General features: G+C 32.0%; 1 protein-coding gene across 1 annotated transcript in view; it reads right to left on the reverse strand.

Annotated features, from left to right (window-relative positions):
* Nucleotides 1–295: 295 nt before the first annotated feature.
* LOC136974258 (autophagy-related protein 13-like) overlaps nt 296–19,009 on the reverse strand; it is a 31,602-nt gene continuing 12,888 nt past the window's right edge. Inside the window, exons 2-6 of the mRNA XM_067269096.1 lie at nt 12,561–12,893; nt 7,209–7,441; nt 6,990–7,130; nt 3,035–3,404; nt 296–1,955 (exon numbers count right to left, since the gene is read on the reverse strand). Coding sequence (XP_067125197.1) covers nt 1,734–1,955; nt 3,035–3,404; nt 6,990–7,130; nt 7,209–7,441; nt 12,561–12,893 — 1,299 coding nt within the window. The 3' untranslated portion in view covers nt 296–1,733. The remainder of the gene's footprint in view (nt 1,956–3,034; nt 3,405–6,989; nt 7,131–7,208; nt 7,442–12,560; nt 12,894–19,009) is intronic.

Here is a 19,009-nt window from a genome sequence, read left to right on the forward strand (position 1 = left end):
ATGCCTTTGTATGCTCTTGGACACTTCACACTCGTTATCCGTATCTCAGATACTCGATACGAAATTTATCAGTTTAGAGTTTAATGCAATCTTTAACATTCCTATTGGCCAATTAATTCCAAATAATATACAGAAGATAAAATTGGCCATACCAAAGAAATCGTACCAAATTTTAATTCTAAGTTTTCCATTTAAAGGAGGAATCTTTTTATTGTAATTTGTTACAAATAAATTTGTTTTTCTGTTATTTGCAGCCACGTTAATGTAACATTACCACAAATATAAAAATAATATGTTTTTACTTCAAACAAAGAGACACATTAGTTTTCTATTTATTTCCAGAATCTGCCAACATAAAAAAGCTAAGAATTACAACTGACATTACAGTTTGACATTGTTTAAACTAAGGAATGAATCAAACATCCCAATTTTATTTTCTACATTAATATTTGTCGGCATCTCGCAAAGATGCGGAAATTAAACTCGACCCTTTCTTCCCGAGCGACGGCGGTAACGATACATTTGGCACAAACGTTATAAAATTTTAAAGGTTAAAGACGAACGAGAAGCCGATAAGGAACGGTATATAAATGTTAAAATCGGTTAAGGGTTAAGTGGCTTACAAAGTATCGAACTGTTGCGGAGAACGATCGTTAAGTTTGGGCAGTCCGTCGTAGAAAGTTCCGGGATTTAGCATAGCATATTTTTAATTTTTGTTTTGTAATTTTACTTTAATGGTTTAATAATTTTGCTAAAACTGAATGTTCAGATTTTTATAAAAATAGCACCTAAATACAATTTGGCATGAGAATTATAACAATAATTTTGATTTTATTTAAATTCAATATCAAATGCTTAGACGGATGGCATAAAACTTATTCTAGACGTGCAGGTGTCTCCGAAATCTGCCATTTTTGTCGGTAAAGCAAGAGAATTTTTTTTCTTTTTCGGTTACGTATCATGCCTCGACAGATCTTTTTGTGAGATGTGCAAGATTTAAAAGTTTCGAGTTTTGCTATCTAATATTATTCTCTTATTTTGCACTTGCCGATCAAAGAGTTTCTACTTTTAGATAGGTTTCGTCCTTCCGAAGCGAGATAAAAGCCTGGATGCAAAACATAATGCAAGTCTTTGCAAGAGTCGACTTTTTCGGGCAGATTCAAATACGGATATAAAACGTTCCGACTGCTGTAAAAGTCTAAATGCAAGTTGAAAAGACAAATTTTAAAGGCTGTCCAAATATAATGAAGTATCTAATAGTTATAATTCTTGAGTATGCGATACTACTATATTCTGACTAGGAAAAATGGCATATAATTTACTTTTTAGTTGCTATTTGTGACTAAACAACTTGCGTGGCAATATATTTTTATTCGATAAACGAATTGCATGATATGCTGGATAATACTTTGCCGTCGATGCCTTAAAACTAACAATAAATATGTCGAAAAAATTTCTGGATGTCGAAACAAATATTGTAAGTAAATTACTTTTTACAAAAAACTGTACAAGTTAAATACTATAAAAATCTTAATATAAACACATTCATAAATTAAATACAATCTTTTCTTATATTATGCTATTTAGTCTGAAGTCGTAAGAGATCTTAAAGTAAACTTCCAATTTTTTAAAACGACTTTTAGAATTCTCATTTAAGTTTCGGAATTATTTTCAACGGTTAGTATCGATAAAATAAAGCAATTACGAATGCAAAGATTCGGCGTCGACGCGTCTCAGTCGGAATTCTTGCGAGATTCGGTACGACAGAGCGTGTCCACGAAATCGTCGAAGTCCTTCATGCTGGTCTCGAAGACTGCCAGTTGGTTCTTTATCTCTACCACTTGTTCTTCGAGCGACGGCTGGCTTTCGAACGAAGTGAGGGGCGGCGCGGACTGGCATTCTCGGAAAAAAGCGCCCAGGTCTCCATTTCCGCTCCAGTCGGCAAATGACGGTTTCTGTTAAGTAGGTCAAAATTCAAAAAACAATTATTACATACAAGACTTAAGACATCTGGTATAATTTGTAAATATTAAGGAAGATAAAACAGATGTTGATAATAGTTGAGGATTATAGAGTCATCACAAACAAAACTTTTAGGACGAGTGGAGTTAAATTCTCAACATTGCTTTACTTATGAGCCAACAATAAGTTTTTACTTTGTTTTTTTTTTTTTTTTATCCTGTACGATATTTTGACAGATATGAATTTGGAGGTGTTTTGGGGCATGATCACCACACACAGCAAGATTAGTAAATTCTATCCATGCAGGAAATTTTGCAATTAAATGAAGTTCAGTTAGATCTTGTTGCTATCTTAGACTACCCTTTGTGTTTTGTCCTTTTATTGGCAAGATAATGTAGAGCTAAGTAGCATAATGTATAGTAATCATTTGTTTATTTATCACATGATATTTATAGAAATCTTACCCAAAACTACAATATAAGATAATACTTTGAGTGATAAAATGTTAATGAGATGAACTTTACTTGGCATTTAAACGTCTTTTTGTCAATAGAATACCTCACTTGCAAGGTAAATTGTTTAATTCGTTTAAGCCACCAAACATTTTTTAAATAGTAACATTAGTACTTGATCCATTGATACAATTGTTCTTGCATCAATGGATATGTACAAATCCAGAGTGTGCAGTTTGGGTTTTTTTTTCTATGGCCAAAGATATCAGCTGTAAATTCAAATCTTGTCTTGCTTGCCAATCATTATGAACATCAAAGAGCAAATATCTCAACTGCTTTAGCTTGCACACTCTGATAATGCTATATATTAAAACTGTTTAATATTGTAATTCTATTTTATTAACAAAGACTGTATTTTCATGTTTTTATTGTATGAAAGTAAAAGTGTCTTTTTAGTTAAAGTTTATAACAAGATTCTAACAAATCATTTTTGTTACATATCAATAATCTTGATAATACTGTTACTACTTCTAATATTTGAATTTGCATCTGTTTGTTTAAAGCCTGCTAAACTATTTAATGCAACAATAAAATTTAAGACAGGAAAACATCCCACTTACCAATTCAACCATAACAAAATCGTAAGGAGAATTTTCGCTTCCCGAAGATTTACGATAATTGCAGTCTTGAGGGTTGCTGTTCAGATCCACAAAATTTCCATATTTCTTGCGAGTCACATTATTACTATTGATGGCATTTCTATTTGCGGTCTCCATGTTTGCATTCCTGTCGACCACGTCTTCCGACGTCCTCTCCTTTTTACCATCCACTGGCCCGTCCGAAATGGGGTTGTTGTCGCTGTCATTCTGGACCAGATTTAGAAATGGCGTGTCGGGCAGTAGCAGATCCGGAAGCGGAGAGGGGTCCGGACGCCTGTTGCTCGGAACGAAGGCACCGACTTTCGACTCCGTGAGACCAAAGCATTTTTCTCTAAAAATAAAATGCAATTACATTAACTTTCAATTTATGTGAAAAAACTTTTTTCTTCTACAACACACACAATCAGATAAAATAAGAAAACTGTCACAAATTTCTATGCAAATAAACATTCTACAGTAGAGTCCTGGAAACTTGACTCTCAATAATTCAACTTTCCGTAAAATTCATTGTATCGTTCAGAAAAAAATGTAATCTAATTTTTACATCTATAACACTAGGATCAAATAAGTTATTGTTCTTCACAGGTGATAACTTGATGATAACAACAAATCAATTTAACAAAGAATATAACCTTATTCCAAGGTGCCACTGAATAGTCAATATTTTTTTAATTAAAATTTAACTACAAATAGAAATAGTCATTATTGGTACATAGTTAATACATATATTAATTTTCACATGTAATACCTTTTGAAAATTCTGCTATTTAGACTAGCACTACGTCATGAAACTCTTCATTTTGGTAACTCTTCACCTTCTCGGTCCACATTAAATCAGGTTTGTGGGACTCTACTATGTATATGTAAAGCTGTTAAACATTCGTTAGTCAAAGCACAATGGAATCCAATGGTACTAAGCAATTCTTCCATAGTCGACAGGTTTCCACCGCATACAAGTTATCTACTACACGTAAAATGAAATGTCTTGAAAACTGTAGAGACGAGGAAAGATATCTTCCTATCTTCCTCATACACACCGGGGTGTATAATATATAATATTGAATATTGAATATATAATATTGTATATTGAAAACTGTAGAGACGAGGAAAGATTAAATTACTTCATGAAAAACATGCAAATTGCTTCTTTATTCTCCTTAACGCATTTTTTTTATATTTCCTTTAACACACAGGATTTGTAATAGTAGTCAAGTAAAATAATTTGCATTGAATTTCTGTACATAACAAAGTACATATACTAATACTAGACTACTATTTAAATGTCACATGTAATCAATTGTGCCAGTGTCAATACAGTCAAATATTTTTCTGCAGACCAGTGAAATTTTTTCAGACTGGTGGTTGAAAAATACTTCTCTAAATCATTTTCAGTTGCAACTTCACTTTCAATTCTTGTGTAATCTTCAGCAAAGATATTCCCAAAGTAGCATGATTCAGAGTTTTGATGCTGGCACCATCTTTGCTACTAATTCCAGCTGCTTCTTCCTCATCATTACATAGAAAGTTTAATTTTCAAAAGAAAGATCTGATAGTTGCTGATGACACTTTCCTGACTGCTTCCGGTATCCACAGTGCTACATCCAGTACAGATATGGATCAGGTGATCTCACTGTCAGTTGCAAATGAACTGGATTCCATCTTTGTGATGATCAATCACAAAACTGATTGGTGATAGTTTAGTCTGACTCATTTTATCACACCTAAGTCTAAGGGCTGCATGATCCATGTTGTTCATGCAAAACCTATCAACAATTTAGTATGAGGATGGCATGTTGAATTGCCCAAGAACAAAAGAACATGGTAATTCTGACTCTTCATACTATTGTTAAACCCTTTGAGCCATTCTTCTGTTGAATCAGTTATCATCCATGCCTTTCTGTTTGATTTCCATATAACAGGAAGTTTTCTGATATTCATGTTCTTAAATCTGGGCATGGCTGATTTTCTTATGACAATGGGTTTCTCTATCTCCCCATCTGAATGCACATACAAAAACAGTCAGGTGGAGTTTAGAGTGCTTTCCACCCAAGCAATATTCTTGCTTCAGATAGAGTTGTTGGGAAGTGCTTGGTAAAATAAGCTAGTTTCATCACCATTGGCAATATCTTTGCACTTGTAATAGGCCATAAGAACCATTTGTCTTGCTATAGATTCTTCTGGAGCATCTGCCAATTCTCTGGAAAGGATCAAAAAAAGCATTCACTTGCTTGAATGCAAGTGAATGCTTCTTTTGGAAATTCTAACCAGCTCTTTGATGCTCTAAAGTCCATATTACCTAACAACTCAGCAGCTTCCTTTGCTTTTTCTTGCAGTGTAGGGCCAGAAACCGGCAAGTTCTTCATCTGTAATGGCTGTAAATCTGACCCAAATCATGTCATTAAGTTCCTCACTGCCAGTCTTCCTAAACTTTCTTTTTGTGGAGCCATTTCCCTTCAACCACTCATGCATGATCTGTTTGACTTCAAAATGTCAAACCTGTAATTAGGAAGCCTGTAGAAATCTGTTGAATTTGCACTATGACAAAGACAATGACAATTTAGCTGTGCCTGTGGTTTTTCCTATTTTATACATCTTCACAATTTGCTTCAAAGTCGTGTTCATCTTTTGATCGACTTCCACAATCCTAACTTTAGTATTAAGATCAACAGAACCATTTCTTCACAGCTATGATGTGGCCTTGAGGAAGTAGAGTAAACCCACAAATGACTACAGATAATCAATATGATGAGACATTGCACTTGGTTAATACTAACTGTTCCTATTTTTGGGAAGATAGGGTGAAAAGATGAGTAATTTTGCAACACGTGCAAATGCTTATGCTGTAAATCAATTTTCCATAGCATGTATACTCAACAATCATTTTAAAATACAGTAGCTCCTTGTATATCACACATTTTTTGTCCCCCAAATTTTAAAAGCACTTGAGTCAATAAATTTTAAATTAACAATTACCATGAAATTTCTTTTTGCAACCATATATGCTATTTTATTCCTGTTGTTTGATTGTTAAGTTATGGCAATGCAACACTTGGGCAATCTGCCTAGGGAGATGCCTTTTAAGGGAAACTGGCCCCTATTTAGGCATTACAGATGTGGAGAAAACTCCACGTGGCCAGCCCATCCGAGCGAGGCATGAACCCATGACCGAACTCCCAGTGTTCAGGGTATGAAGATCACTTGGCCACTGGTGGGCCCTACCATTGTCCTTGAAACTACCACAGCAGGTGAAATAATAAATTCATCAAGATCTAAATATACAAAACAGATGGACAAATCAATTATTATTCGTTTCCTTTTGATATTAAACATTGTTTATTGGTTTTAAGTGCTGTCTCCTGCTTTTTAGAGGATTTTTACTCTGTAATTTTATAAGTTTTGATGTTCTATTATATGTTCAATATTTATTTTTTAAATTTCAATTACTGTATTTATAATTTTTATTGAACAATGTAAATTACACAAATTTTTAATACATGATTTATTATGAAATGTAGTACTGTATAATAAAATCGAAACTAATATTTTGTTTTTGTATCGACAGTATTTGTCTTTAAATGTCATTGTTAAAGAAACGATAATGCTAAATGGATGTTCGTAGTATCAATGTTTACATAAACATCAATTAATATGATACCACCACTAATAAAATTCAGTATTGAAAAACTAAGCTATTTTATATCAGAAACACTTGCTGACAAAAGAACAAAGAATTAATAATCCATAACGTGTATAATCTGTTTAGTAAAAGCCCAGAATTTTTAGTTCTCAATTATATCACACCGCTGGATATATGCTTTTTCTTTGTCTCCTGACAAATGTGATATAATGAGGGGCTACTGTATATTTGAACAAATACAACAGTGTGTTGCTAAAGTTAATATTTTATTTGGATTACCTTTTAAATCTTGCATCTTTATTATTTTCATTTCGTTCCATCTTAACATCCTTACGATCAAAACTTTGCGGACACGTCTGATTACCATTAGGAACAGAACAACCAGTGTGGGACAAGTTGCCATCTCGAGTAATTTTGTTCCTGTAATAAAAATGAAACAGTCAGCATAAGCCATTTTGACAATTCTTTCTTCTAACCATCTCAACAATACATACATACATAAAATTTGAAGAGTATGCCGAAGGATCAGAGCAACACCGATGACACTGAAATTTGGGGCTGGCGTCCCGCTCGAAGTAATCACTTTTTACCAGAAACGGACAGACCTTCTCAGAACGCTGGGGCGTTATCGTGAGATTCGTCCTGTAGGCTACGCTCAATGTCAGGGTTCCAACCGGAGTTGCCACCTGGCCAACCAGACACTCTTCGTAGCCATCGCCCAGCAAGTTGTACTAAAAACAAAACTTATACAATTTATTTTAGATATAATCTAGTCTCACAAAACATTTAGATTTCAAACACAGTAGTTTATCCATTGTAATCATAGATATTGTTATCAGTTATTTATTATTACTAAAGTTAATAGATCTAAAAACATTGTATATATATAAAACTCAAAAACCAATTTATAGTTGATGTCAAAGGAACTGCTGACTATTGTAGTATATGACTATGTAATTAATTAAATATCAAATAATTTATCTAGTGGTAGGCAGTTATACTGTCATCTCATACAATTTTACTTATTGTAGTCAGAATTCAATTATAGTTGATAATTTACCTCAAGATAAAAAGCTTAAAAATATCATTGTGCTCTCAGTCTCAAAATGTAGCTGATAACATGCAATCATTATCAGTGTTAATCAGTGCTTTATATGCTTTGTCATTTGCTTGCTGTACAGTAGTTTAAGATTGTTTGCATTTCTTGCTTCAGTCATTCTAGCTACGGCTAAAGACAGTATATGTCTTTAAGCAAGCACATAAAACATTGTTACTGACTTACTAATAATTAGAATTAATAAATCTTCATTATAAAATTTTTAATTCTTTTATCATGTCTGAGACAATAAAATTGGAATTTCCACTAAATGTAGCTGTATATACTTATCTGGCTTATTATTATTGGTTAGATACTTAGTATAAGCATGTTTCAAAAGTGATTATAAATATATACAATAAAATCCACTTATTGTAATCAGATAATATTGAAAAATTTAATTACATTCATATAAAAAACTTTAAACCATTCCGAATAACTTATGAGTTTGATAAGTTATTGAAATTCATTACGACCATTATATTTGAAATTTAAAACTTTTTATTTAAAAAGACTTATTAACCACTTTCAGGCAATTTCTTTTACAATCATAAACAAATTAAAAGATCTTTTCAAAATAATTTTACTAATTTATCAATCTCATTTTTATTCCAGAATCTTCTAAATCAATTAGTAAATATTAATTTTAATTATTAAATTTATTAAGAAATAACACCTAATGCCTACCTCTAGGTCAAATTACTTAGCATTTAATTATTAATAGTAGCAGTATCATAGCCTAATCTAATCCAGAGATTGTTTGGCTTTAACTCATTTTCCATCATTAGTTAAATTACATATGCATAAAGATTTAAATTCCATTTACAAATCCTAAATTTAAAATTTATATTCTAAATTTTTTGTACAGAAAAAAATACATGTATTTGCAATAGAATTTTTTACCATAGATTGAGACTGTCAATTTATATAGGTCACACTTCATTATTTATAATTGTATAAAGTATTTATTATTTATTAATGATTAAGTGTTGCATGATGCTAATGAAAGAAGAAACTTCTGTAAAATATTAGTCAATGTATATCTAGGAATAAAAATATACAACTTCTGTTATGTTCAAATGCAAATAAAAAAATATTACTGTATTCTATTTAAAATGAATTTTTATTGCAGCAATATTGTAAAAAAAAGACCTTTTTATAAGTTTTAAGCTCCTATATATTACATAAAGGTATACTGGCCTATAGTTTTCTTATGTACTTTATTCTAATAAAACAATTTTTTAACATTTTTTGATAGTATGTAATTATATTTCAAACAAAAGTAAAGAGCACACAGAGATACTTACCACTAAATGGGATCAAACTTTGACGAAGAAATGGCTACAAAGTAGCTGCAATGATGCTTTGAATGTAATAAGCTGAATGATATAAATATACAAATTGCTAGTGTTTTTAATGTTATATTTGTGTGAAATTAGTAGATAGAATATATTTTAATATTCTATCTCTAATTTCAAGAATACAAGGTGTGGAGTTGTACTCAAGAATAAACAATAACATCATTTCTGTGTGCCCACTAGAGAAGGTCCTGTGTCCATGAGAACCACTGCTAGTAGAGGCAAGTAAATTTTTTAATGTAGCACAATAGTAATAATTCAATAACTACTCACCACACCGAATTAATGATAATGATGCACTTGGAACCGATGTACGGTGTGATAAAAAACATTGAAAAAACGAACATTTTCAAACTCCTTCTGGACTCTGCGTCAGATTCTTAACTGTTCCTAGATGGTTATTCAATTATGGAATGATGTTTAAATAAGAGTTCAATTATAAGTTCTAAAAAATTTCAAAAAACAATGTTACGCATGCACAATAAGTTGGCCTGCCCAGATACAAGCAAGTGTGAATCGACTCCTGCCAGGCCAACAACAAGACCATCTCCTCTTTAAACTTTATGCATGCATATGTGTTGCTGGATTTAAAATGTGCATAGCCTCTAACCATTTGAAGTGTTCAGTGAGAGGCACAGATTATAAGTTCAAAAAAATTACAAAAAACAATGTGTGCATGTGTGACATGGTTTTTTGTAATTTTTTCGAACCTATAATCAAACTCTTATTTAAACGTCATTCCATAATCAAATAACCATCTAGGAACGGTTAAGAACCTGATGCAGAAAACAGAAGGGGTTCAATAATGTTCATTTTTCGATGTTTTTTATCACACCGTAATTGATTCAGAGTGCATCATTAGTAATAACAACTCATTATACAGGGTGACAATAATTAACCCGTACAAGTTTTTTGTATCGTAAATTTATTAAAGAAATGAAAATTAGCAAAACAACAGCATATAACAGTGACAATACTTTACGTATTAATCAGATATTCAGCCAGTTTCAAAGTGGACTCCTTTTGCTTTGATGCAGAGCCCCAAACGCGTTTTGAAATTCTCAGCGATGGGCCGCACTCTTATGGAGACAGTTTGTCTCACTCCCAGCGCAAGGATTGCTTCAGTGACTCCAAACTTTCATGGCGCTTAGAACAGGCCCTGGCCTCCAAAATGGACCACACACTGTAGTCCATTGGGTTCAGATTCGGCGAGTACGGTGGCCATTCCGCAGACGAGATGAAATCGGGAAAATGAGCTTTGCACACTCCTGAGTCTTCTTCGCTCTGTGTGTCGGTGCCGAGTCCTGCTGAAACGTCCATTTTCGCACTGACAAAATGCTGCTGAGCCCACAGAAGTACCACAGCCTCGAGAATGTCATGGTGGTACACATCTTGATTGATTTTGGCCCCTTGATCGACGAAAACAAGGGGTGTCTTGCCGCTCGCACAAATTCCGCCCCAAACCATGACTGACATTGGATTTTGTGATGTTCGATGACGGCTGAGCTTCCAGGAGCCCCCGCGGACCAGTTTCCTGTCGTTTTGATGGTTGTACGGAGAAAAGCTTCTCGTCTGTGAAGAGAATGCACTCCCATTGTCGACCCGCGGCCCGACGCTTGAGTTAACGGGATCTTTGGAGTCTCACGCACTTGTTTTCATTGGTGAGGAGCTGAACCTTTTGGAACTTGTAGGGCTTGAGTACGAGTTCCTTTTTCGCCATTAACCGCACAGATTCGCGATTGATTCTGATTTCACGAGCAATTTTTCTCATGGAGACCTTTGCATGTCAGTCAACTCGCTTTGTGATGATCTTGCGGTTCCTAGACGTGTTGACAGTGCGCTTTCTTCCACGTCCGGGACGGTCACCATTGTGGCCAAGCTCCTTGAATCACCGAACTGCATCTGAGACTGTCATTTTTGGAACACCGAGCAGACGAACAATTTCACATTGATGCTTTCCTTGCCGGAATAGCTCCAAAATTGCACAACATTTGTTCGACACCATTAAAAAAATAAAGAACTAACCCTTATTACATCGAAAGTACATCTACACGGGCAGGAAATCATGGAGAATTAAACAATAGTATGTAAATTGGTGACAGTAAAAAAGTTCAGGTGCAGCATTGCTACAAACTTTGTACGGGTTAATTATTGTCACCCTGTAATAAGTAACTGCAAGACATTAGCTTGCACCTATACTGAATATATGAAAAGATTTAAAGATAATATATTATTTTATCTCTGATCAGTTATTTGGATATGACTATGCTTGGAAAATACAATATTGAAACTAAAATAATACAAAAATAAACAAATGAAGTCTATTATTGCCTGCATAGCTTTATATTTTAAATTGTTTACATTTTAGAAAAATGGCCATAAAGATGGTTGAAAACATTTGTTCACCAAAAAATTACTGCTGACTTATATTTTTTGTTTTAAATTGTTTTAACTGTTCATTATTGCATACATACATTCCAAAAAAAGTAAGTTTGAATAATGAGACATTGAAGCAATCAAAATATACTACACAGGTATTGTTTACAAATTTTGCAGTATCAATAAACTGGAGATGACACACAAGACTTCATATATCCTTATTTAGAATACAAATATTTGGTTAATAAGAATACACAGTTACTAGACTATATTGGTACGGTATATACTACAGATGTGTATAAAGCAAGATGGGAAGAAATTAAGTGATCTCATATTCATGATAATTTGTGAATATGAAATGAAGGTATGTATGCATCTTCACTAATATTCTGATCACATTGAAATATTATTTCAGAAAATTGAGTTGTATTAAAGACTTATTTGCAGCCATACTTAATCTCTTATTATTTCTTTGGGACTCAAATGTTTAACAATTTGTTCTTGTTTCAACTTTGAAAATTTAGAAAATGTCAGATTGAATATTATACAATCAATTATAATGCAAGTTTTCTAATAGTATAACCATCTGAAAGACAGTTTTACATACTAATAAATTTGATGAGAATATTTTATTAAATTTTAATTTAATAAGATATTTTTTCTTGTAAAAAATACAATAAAATATAAATTTTAAATGTGGCTTTTAATTTATTGAAATCTATTCTATATATATATATTATATTATATTATTCTGATCACTTTTTGTCTGTTGTCTTGCTTTGTTATTTTGTGCTAGTATACTTTTGCTAAAGACAGATTTAACATACTGGCTTAAATATGGAACAGAATCCGGTATGATAAGTCTGTCATTGAGAAAAGTGCACTAGCACAAAATATACTAACAATGAAACATGCTACCATGAATAAAATAAAATGTAACTAGTGACAACATTAAATATTCTTGTTTATGATAAGTAAAAAAAAAAAAAATTTGAGACTTTTACTTAAAACAAATACCTGTGGATTTCCCATATACACTTTATAGCAGATGACATAGGTGTCGTGACCCTGTCTGCACGAAAGTCTGTATGCCGGCGTGACGCGACTGACGGCTATGAGAGACTTAAGCATCAGTCCGATCCTATTGTAAACCGTGGGTAAAATCTTGACCACGGGATCATTTTGCTCGTTCATTCCCAGATGCCAGGTCTCCAGAACCAACGTGTCGCCATCGACGGTGGTTAGGGATATTTCGACGCAGGTACTGTCTTCGAGATTTGGAATTTGACCAGCTAAAGCTTTCTTTGTTTCTATTTGAACATCCATCTCATCGGGAATTGCAAGATTAAACTACATAAAAGCACAAACAATAATTTTAAAAATTATTCAATAAAATATATGCTAATTCAATAAAATATTATCTTACATTTACTTTTTTAATAATGCTAAGATAACTATTGGTACGTATTTATTATGATAAATTATGATAGCAAAATAATGTAATAATCATTGGAGATCATAAAATTCTATTAATGTATTTTCATTATTCACCATAATGTGAGATCGCGAGTTCAAAAGGCTAATTAATTAAATAATTTTTTAAAATAATATTTTATAATTTTTAATAATCATTCAAAAGAAGTTTCCGTTAAAAATAATTTCCTGGTCGATGATGTCAAATACGTCAAGAACTTTCGATTTTATCTGTTTGGATAAAAATCCCTATTGTTAGCCTTAAAGAATTATATTGACTATAATCAACAGTCGATATAGAATGTTATGTAAAAGAAATAATGTCAAGTCAAATTAAGACATTTTAGAAAATCATTAAAATAATAAAATGTAAAATCAAAAGTATTATCAACAAATCAATGGAAGTAGACTTCCTTTCCATTTACAGAGTTGAGATGAATCATATAACAAGTCTTGGCCGGCTGCATGTCACTAGGCCCTATAAAAGGAAGTCGTTTTAGCGCCAAATTGCACAGTCCTGAGGATAGGAGAAGCCATACTGTAATTAGGTAGTTTGTCAGAGGAATAATTAAAACCTGAAATGGCCATACAAACTCTAAGGCACAGTCCATAGGAGGAAAGCCATTCAAGAAATAGTTATTGGGTGCAGTTCCGGCTTGTATAGACTTTTTTAGTATTGTTATATGTGAATATGAGAAGATTACAAGTTCTTTGAATACGACATGCTATAAGAAGCTGCTGAGGTACTGATTGTTAGAAATCTGTATAACTCTCTCTCCACACGCAAACTATACATAGATTTAGTTAGTAATAAGATAGATTAAGAGGTTAGGCTTAGATATAGAAGTTTGAATTATCTTTTGTTGCATTTCACGTTAATATAATATTGTTTGTGACTTGCATTTATTGTATATTCCTATTTTAGTTTATATTAAATTTGTTTATTATTTAAATGCATGACTCCTCATTCTACCGCTCGCTTGATGCTCTCGTATTTTCGCGAGTTGAATTACTATGCGTGTTATTCCACATATAACAAAACCGAATAACTGGTGTCGGGCTCCTGACGTTAAGGAAAACGTTGATTTTGTGATGATTGATCTCTGATCTTTTATCTTTAAGTCCCTCCTACCACTTGGAACTGCAAGGAACCATCTCCTAAATTGGGTTTATGACAATCAGAGAAACTGTTTATGACAAACAGGGTCGTGTAAGCGGTATAGAAGATAATTTTGTATCTTCCGTACCCCCGCAGATCTTATAATAAAAACTACAAATCATATAGATGTCAACACACAGATTTTCAAGATTACAGCATGATCTTGTTTTAAACAGGGATTCCATGGTAACAGATATGTAAAACAGAATTCAATATAAATTTGTGCTCTACCCCAAATTAATCCCAGATGATTGCAGTAAAGTTAAAATATACACTTGTTTCACAATTGGTGACCATTATGGTACACCAATAACATTAAGCAAAGTCCAAATAGTTCATATTTCCCATTCTTGTCCATTGAGAAGACACCTTACGACCAATCGACGAGATGTTGGTTAGCAGTAACCTCCTTTCGGCTGTTGAAGAACAGACAGCGAGACGAATCCAGACTTCATTCAAACTTGAATGCAAACCTGAAGATCTAAGACAAACTTGATGTTAATTCGAAGATCAGATGAAGTTAAACATCCCGTGTCCACATCGACCTTATATAGTCGTCGACAGAGGGCTGTTGACGACTAAGGTGTAAACAGAAAAATGCGTTTAAAATGTTTTATTTAACATTTTATAGTGGACAGCATTTTTTATCTGATGTTTCTGAATATACAAAACAAACTTTTATTATGCCATATCAAGTACACTACTTGAGAAAAATATATAAAAACCAGTGTATTCACTACAGAGGTAGCAGTAAGTAGTTCTCTGTGTTTAGAATGTCAGAAGCTAAAGAAACAGTTTGATGACTTAAGAGTAGCACTAGGAGTGAATTAACTTAATCATTTGCCATCTCTGAAAACAAAAATGCATTTAACAATCCTCTACTGCATTAATATTCTATAAGTCAATTCTTCTCCTATCAAATCTAAAAATGCTCAATTTTTCCTTATACTACATTTACATGATAAAATTTAACTGAGGTAAAATTTATCCCACTTAAGTTAACCAAGAATAAACACAACATCATTCTTTCAGTTGTTAATTCTAGCAGAGGACTAATGTTGTGACTCACGTCACTAATCCACTTAAAGAAGATTAACTCAGCTGCAGAAATGATGTTAAAAAAACCCAGTTGTTAGAATGTTGATTAGAAATAGCTAATTCTATTCTGTTAAAATGAAAAGTTAATCAAGTTCAAAGATTTGATCAGGATTAATGCTTCTAAGCATAGGCCTAAACATAGTATTATTCCCAGTTACTTTAATCCAAATAAGTTTTATACCAATTAAACTTTTGTCATCTAATGTAGTATTAGATCAGAAATAAAAACAAGACTGACTAAAACATACATAGTATTAAAAAACTTAGTCTAATTACACTAATAAATAACAGCTTTAACTATGCAAGTACAGTAAGACCTCGTTTAACACTTCCTCAATTAGTGCTGATTCGATATAACGCAGACTGCTCGAAACCTAAAAAAAGCTGAAATTTTACACTGATTCAAATTAACACAGCATTACGATTATTCCCAAACACAGACCAATTGGCAAAAGGTGGCAATTCATCGTTGCGCTGTACTTTCTTTAAGTCTATGTTTGTTTGGTGCAATTTTGGAAAAAATATAACATCGTGGATACCATAGGCAATGTTGGCTTGGCAAGAATTAACTGATAAATGCATGAAACGAGTGTGGAAGAAGGTATGGCTGGAGGTTTCCAAGAATTCTCAATGAGAAGAACCTATTGCCGTATCATTAGGTTGACCAAATTGTCAACCTAATCAATACAGCAGGACTAGTAGATGTAGATGAGCAGGATATTGAGGAGTTACTGCAGGTTTCTGGTGAGAGCCTTACCAATGATAACCTTCAAGAACTGGTAGAACAAGGAATATAGTAATTCTGAAAATGAAGAACCCAAAAAATTTCTCTACAGATTTCCTTAGTAAAAGTTTGGTAATGGTAACCGAAAGTTTAGAATTATGGGAGTCAATTTAAACTTATCTGAAATGTTAATTTCTGAAAATAATAATATTATTTATTATAAACATATTATTTTAAAAATATACTCTAATTTCAAATGGAATGTAAACAACATATTTTTAAAATTATGTATATTTGAATTCTGTATTCCCAATGATGCTTTCAACCAATCATGAGCAACCTGCAGCCTGTAAGGTCCTAATATGTGGCTTCTGAGACATTTCTTTCTTTTACACTTTCAATCCTACGGGCATTAAGTAGACCTTTTTTCATACTGATGAGGATTGTCAAATCAAACTATATTTATTACAATAAAAGCATCGAAAAGAAGTAAATCAATGTTTATTTGATTATTATTAGTGTCTGTTTATTTAAAATAATTTTATCTTAGACGAACAGTCAGAAAGAAAATTTGTATTTTTTAACAATTAATTACATTTTCAGAATTTTTATCTTATAGATTTTTTTCTTTAATGCAATGTTGGCAGAAAAACAATTCAATAGTAGAAATCATCACGATTTCCTTAGCCTACATGCAGTAGATTGTTAAATTATATCCTAAGATATGAAATAGAGAAACTGACTGAATAAAATGACTGTCTGATGTTTCTCATTCTTTCTGATTTTGCCTATTTTCCAAATGTCATAAATGTGCTTATCTATCATCTGTGTAAAGTGATGATATGTACACACATTTATGACATTTGGAAGATAGGAAAAATCAGAAAGAATGGGAAACGTCAAACTATAGAATGACAAAATCTTAAAAACACTACAAGAACAATATGAAGACATACAAAGAGTTAATAAAGAAATAAAGATGGTAATCTCTAAACTATTATTATTTAGAAAACGATTAGAAATAGGTGATTACTTAATTAGATGATTGCATAAAATGAAAATACTGCAGGAAAATAAAATATTTATTTTCTGCCATAATTGCTTGCTTGGAAAATGAAAAATTCTTATGAGAAACTTTTTAGACCTAAAAATGCACAAGGACATAACAACTATTCATCTTTATTATTTACAGATTATCATTCCTATTCATTCATTAATAGAAAAAAAAATACTGTATTTTCTTTTTGTTTATTTGTTATTATTTTATATACAAAAATACATAAAATGTTAAGGCCTTTTTATTAACATGTATATATTAATAAATAAGTCAACTCATTTTCGACTTATCAGACAACTAAATGAGTATGGGACAGCGAAAGTATGTCGATTTATGCAGTGGTGACAAGTTAAATGGTGTCGAGTAAGAGTTTTTAACATTAAAGCCTATGTAAGTTGGCTGGGACCACAGAAAACCGACGGCGTCGAGTTATATCTATGACGACTTACACGGACTCAACTGTAATACAGTAGAGCGTCGATAAGTGGAACCAATTGGGGACTGGGGTCCTTCCAGTTAATGATTTGTTCCAGTTTCCGACTTTGTACGAAAAAATACATTAACCTGTCCGATGTTCAAATTTTTCTCCGTTGCGTATCGCTTCCTGTTGAATTTTTCTCCGTTGCGTGTCGCTTCGTGTTGAATTTTCGTCGATTTTAAGCCTAACGAAAATTTTTATAATAATCATAGAGGCTATCGTATCGTTAAAAATTATTTCTGCATTTTGTACAAACAAAATAAATATATTAAAGAATATAAAAAACATGAAAATTATACTTTAGAAGTAAATTTAGTATCAAAAACATTCGATTCAACACGACACAGTCCGACTGAAAATCGTTCCACTTTCCGGCCATTCCACTTATCGACGCTCTACTGTAATAATTTTAGCTGGAATTCTCAAAATTCTTAAAGACTATTGAAATGGTTGAACATAATAAAATTCCTAAGAGCAGAATTGTAAAAACTGACAAAGAACATGCAGGGAAAAAACTGATGTAACTTAAAAAAGAAAAGGTTGAAAAATCAGACAAAATATAAATATTGATATATTACTAAGATCTATAAAAAGAACATTAACTGAAGTGATAAATAGAAGTAACTTAACTGTAACAACCATTCTTCAAATATTAAGGTAAAGAATCCAGTTAAGGACACACAGTGCACTCTCACTAATCTAACGAACAAGCTCCACTTAATCTGAACCGATTTTATTATAGCCAAAAACAAAAAATAATCAAACATCATTTTCAAAACACAATGATTTTGTAAAATTAATGTACTGCACAATTTGATATAAAAAAATATGCCAAATTAAACTCAAACACAGCTGCTTACTTCAGAGTTTAAGAATCTGTAATATTTAATAATCCTCAAAAAGTTTTTAATAATATATATAATTAGTATTTGTAATCCTATCTGAATTTACCTTTTTCATTCGTAACCTTGTTAATCCAAACAAACGACTGTATAATAATCAATTTGGATATTCAAGTGTACTGTAGTGGCATATAGATATTCTGAACATAGATATAAAGCACTGTTTATATAAAATTACAAAATGGAAAATATAATTATTCTAAATGCAATCATAAAGAGATATCAGCAGTTAAATCTACTCTTTTACTATAATTATAAACATAAATTCGCACTTAATGGTTTCCGACATATTTGATAAGTTTCATAAATCTTCAAACAAATCTCTATATAATGTAATAAAATTTAATGTTATTACTAGGCAGAAATATTCGTTATTAAACTTTACAGAGCATTTAAATCTGTAAACATTATCGTCATTAATTCATACAATATAATTATCTTACTACTTTAAAATAATAATAAATGATTAAATGAAGAAATCATATTTATTTTCAATAATTTATTTTCAATACATAAGGTATTCCCTAAAAAACATAAGTAGAATAAAGTACAATAAAAAACAGACACGCAAAACA

The sequence above is a fragment of the Centruroides vittatus genome, unplaced genomic scaffold, assembly GCF_030686945.1.
Source record: "Centruroides vittatus isolate TY-2023 unplaced genomic scaffold, ASM3068694v2 contig_345, whole genome shotgun sequence".
NCBI lineage: Eukaryota > Metazoa > Arthropoda > Arachnida > Scorpiones > Buthidae > Centruroides > Centruroides vittatus.